This window comes from Diospyros lotus, chromosome 9 (genome assembly GCF_014633365.1).
Source record: "Diospyros lotus cultivar Yz01 chromosome 9, ASM1463336v1, whole genome shotgun sequence".
Taxonomy (NCBI): domain Eukaryota; kingdom Viridiplantae; phylum Streptophyta; class Magnoliopsida; order Ericales; family Ebenaceae; genus Diospyros; species Diospyros lotus.
In genome coordinates this window covers 21,367,536-21,371,628 of record NC_068346.1, presented here as the reverse complement: position 1 = coordinate 21,371,628, position 4,093 = coordinate 21,367,536, and the positions used below count along the sequence as shown (strand labels likewise).

The 4,093-nt window shown below is 34.6% G+C and overlaps 1 protein-coding gene across 1 annotated transcript; it reads left to right on the top strand.

Annotated features, from left to right (window-relative positions):
* Window positions 1-1,045: 1,045 nt before the first annotated feature.
* On the top strand, window positions 1,046-2,585 carry LOC127809299 (uncharacterized). Its single transcript, XM_052348063.1, has 4 exons — window positions 1,046-1,415; window positions 1,566-1,928; window positions 2,076-2,426; window positions 2,578-2,585. Exons 1-4 carry the CDS (start codon window positions 1,046-1,048, stop codon window positions 2,583-2,585), a joined length of 1,092 nt encoding a protein of 363 aa, XP_052204023.1.
* Window positions 2,586-4,093: the final 1,508 nt, after the last annotated feature.

Sequence of the window (4,093 nt, the reverse complement as noted above, 5' to 3'; positions counted from 1 at the left end):
TTGGAATTGATTTGCTCATTCAAGGCTGATTGGAGATCAACAAAAGTCAAAGATCTTGATGATCAATCAAGTTAGCTGATTATAGAAGGAAAATCAAGAATTCAAATGAAGGGCTGAGATTGGCTTGAAGACTTGACACATGGAGGGCTGAGATTGATCAAGGAAAGCCTTCTCTAGCACTATATAAAAGGGTCTCTTGAAGGCTTTGGAATAATTTTTTGGAAGCCCTATCATTTTCTACATCATTAGCCAAGATTCTCATTCTCTCCAAGTCTTTCTTTTTCTCTATCTTCTTGAGAGAAAACTAAGAGAGTTCTCTACACTTCATTGTATTATTTTTGAGAGAACCCTATTTTTCAATCTCTACTATCTTGTAAAGAGCGTACAAAATCCAAACTAGTGAGTGTGAGACTCCAGAAATAGTTTGGTGGTGGTGAAGCCAAGTGAAGGCTTTGGTGGTTGTAAGAAAAGTTTCATATAGTGGATTTGATTGAAAATCCTAAGGAAGGGAATCCTTAGGTAGTGGATGTAAGCCATAAGGGCCGAACCACTATAAATCGCTGTGTCCTTCTTCTCTTCACTCTTTACTTATTCTTGCTTGATTATACTTATTTGTTTTTGTTTTTGTGTGGCCAAATCCTAAGGCCTACATTCTTGTTGGCTATTATATTTTGATTTGCTTTAATTGATCATTCTTTGTACTCATTTAATATTCCATTTGGTTTATTTAAAGTCTTGTTATTGTGTGCATTCAAATCACATGTTTTTCACCAAGTTGTAATTTGAAGAGTATATTGGATCTAAGCACATACTAGCACAGCTGGCGGATATCATATTATCCATCTAGTATTTAAGTGCTCCCGTACTCTCAACTACAATTTTGGTTTATATTAAATTTGTTTTCTCATATATATACGTGCATAAGTTTTGCATTAAAGTTTTTAAAAGGTGTCAATTCACCCCCCCTCTTGACTAAGTTAGAACTCAACAAGTGGTATCAGAGCGAGGTTCCTAAGAGAGTGATTAATCATCACTAGGTGTATCCATGGCATCGAGTTCACGTTTTTATGAAAATGAGGGTCGTTCTTTATCTAGGGCACCATTCTTTGATGGCACCGATTATGCATATTGGAAAACAATGATGGAAGATTTTTTAACTGCATATAGTCTTGATTTGTGGGAAATAGTTAGAGATGGTCCATATGTCCCTAAGGAAAAGGTAAAGAGAGGAGAAGTAGAAGAGATAGTAGAAAAGAGTAGAGATAAGTACACGGATGAAGATAAGAGATTAATTGCTTTAAATGCTAAGGCTAAGAGTGCATTTCATTGTGCTTTAAGTAGATCCGAATTTAATTATGTACAGTGTTGTAAATCTGCTTATGAAATTTGGAAGAAGTTAGAGTTAAAATATGAAGGTACTAGTCAAGTTAGAGAAACAAAAATAAACATGTACATACATGATTTTGAATTGTTTTCTATGAAACCTAATGAATCTATCTCTGAAATGTATACTCGTTTGACTGATATTCTTAACTCTCTTGAGTCTCTTGGTAAATCATTTTCAGATTTTGAAAAGGTACAAAAGGTTCTAAGATCTTTACCGGAGGCATGGGATCCAAAGGTGACAGCCATTCAAGAGGCCAAGGATACTAAGAAGTTGTCACTAGATGAACTAATGGGTTCACTAATGACACATGAGCTTACTCTCAAAAACAGGTATAAAAACAAAGAAGATTCTTTAAAATCTAAATCAATTGCTTTACCTGTTGCACAGGAATCCAATGGAGAGGAGGATTCAGAAGAGGAGATTGCCATGTTGGCTAGGAGGCTTCGAAACTTTATGAAAAAGAATAAAAGGAGTTTCAGCAAGACTAAGCCTGTAGAAGCCTCAAATGAAAAGAAAGTGGAGGTTACTTGCTACAAGTGTGGTAAGATTGGACACTACAAGTCCGAATGTCCCAAATCAAAGAAGGGTAGATCCAAAGGAAGGAGAAAGGAAGAGAAGAAAGATAGAAAAGCATTCAAAGCAACTTGGGATGATTCTAGTGAATCTGAATCATCTTCGAGCGATGAAGAAGAAGAAAAGGCCAACTTTTGTTTGATGGCCAAAGGAGAAAAGAACTCATCTTCCACAGATGAGGAGGTGTGCTTGAAGGCCAAAGGTACTTCAAGCCAATGGTTCTTGGACAGCGGATGTTCAAGGCACATGACTGGAGATGCCACCTTATTTTCGTCTCTTAAAGCTAAAAAGCATGGAGGTAATGTTACTTTTGGTGATGGCTCAAAAGGGAAAATTGTAGGTATTGGAAATGTGGGTAATCCTTCTAAACTCATGTTTGAAGATGTCTTATTTGTGAGTGGCTTATCCTACAACTTGCTTAGCATAAGTCAATTAATTGACAAAGGCTACATGGTTGCATTTGAAGGTAATGAGTGCTTGATTAAAGATTCTTTAAATAAGATTGTTTTAAAAGGCATTAGAGAAGGAAACATTTATGTGCTAAATCTGAATTCTTTATGTGTTAATGATGCTACTTGTCTTATGGTGAATGATAACTCTATGGATCTATGGCATAGAAGATTAGGTCATATTAGCACATCTACTCTTTCTAAACTAATAAAGAAAAATCTGATTAGAGGAGTGCCTAAATTGAATTTGAATGACCTACATATGTGTGATGCATGCATTAGAGGAAAACAAGTTAGAGAGTCATTTAAATCAAAACAAGATGTTACCACAACTAGGCCATTAGAATTACTTCATTTAGATTTGTTTGGTCCTAGTAGGGTTAAAAGTTTAGGTGGTAAATCATATGCATTTGTGATTGTGGATGACTTTTCTCGTTTTACTTGGTGCTTGTTTATTTCTCATAAAAGTGAGACATTACATGTTTTTGATAGTCAAATTCGAAAACTACAAAATCAACGAAATGCATGTGTAATTAAGATTAGGAGTGATCATGGTGGTGAGTTTGATAACTTTGGTTTTGGTGAGTTATGTGATAAATATGGTATTTCTCATAATTTTTCTGCACCTAGGTCTCCACAACAAAATGGAGTAGTTGAAAGAAAAAATAGGTCATTACAAGAAATTGGTAGAACTATATTAATTGAAAGTGGTTTACCTAAGTCATTTTGGGCTGAAGCAATTAATCATGCAAGTTATGTGTTAAATAGGTTGTCTATTAGAAAAGGGCTAAATAAGACACCATATGAACTTTGGCATGGTAAGACACCTAAAGTAGATTATCTTAGACCATTTGGGTGTAAATGTTACATTTTGAACACTAAATATAATTTGGATAAGTTTGATGCTAAATCTGATGTAGGTTCTTTGGTTGGTTTTTCTTCTACTAGTAGAGCATATAGAGTTTATAACTCTAGGACAAAAACAATAGAAGAGTCCATTCATGTAAAATTTGATGAATCACTAGCTAAGGGATCTAATATTGAAGAAGATGAAGATGTAGTTTTTGAACCACAAATAGAGTCTAGTTTAAAGGAATCTACACCTAATAACATGGATTCATATATAGAAGCAGATAAATTGGAAAATGAGACTCACTTAGAATCGCAAGAAAATAATGAATTGATAGGTCCTTTGCATGATCAAAATTGGTATCAAATTAAAAATAAGCACCGACATCCTAAAGAATTAATAATAGGTGACATTTCTCATGGAGTTAGAACTAGATCATCTCATGGTGTGCATCCTTTTAGTTCTCTTGCTTTGATTTGTGAAATTGAGCCTAAGTGTATTAATGATGCTCTAAAAGCACCCGATTGGGTAATAGCAATGCAAGAAGAGTTAAATGAGTTTGAAAGAAACGAAGTGTGGAGTTTAGTTCCTAAACCTGAAAATCATTCTATTATTGGTACAAAATGGGTTTTCAAAAACAAAATGGATGAAAATGGAAAAGTGGTTAGGAATAAGGCTAGATTAGTGGCACAAGGATATAGTCAAGAAGAAGGAGTAGATTATGATGAGTCGTTTGCACCGGTAGCTAGAATAGAAGCTATTAGGTTGTTAATGGCATTTGCATGCTTTAAAGGTTTTAAATTGTTTCAAATGGATGTTAAGAGTGCATTTTTA

Excerpts from the sequence above, each read along its gene's own strand:
- LOC127809299 (XM_052348063.1), top strand. The coding sequence starts at position 1,046 with ATGGCATCGAGTTCACGTTTTTATGAAAATGAGGGTCGTTCTTTATCT. Across the intron at positions 1,416-1,565 it reads GTTAGAGTTAAAATATGAAG|ATTTTGAAAAGGTACAAAAG; the intron begins GTACTAGTCAAG and ends AATCATTTTCAG. Across the intron at positions 1,929-2,075 it reads GGTTACTTGCTACAAGTGTG|AAGAAGAAAAGGCCAACTTT; the intron begins GTAAGATTGGAC and ends CGAGCGATGAAG.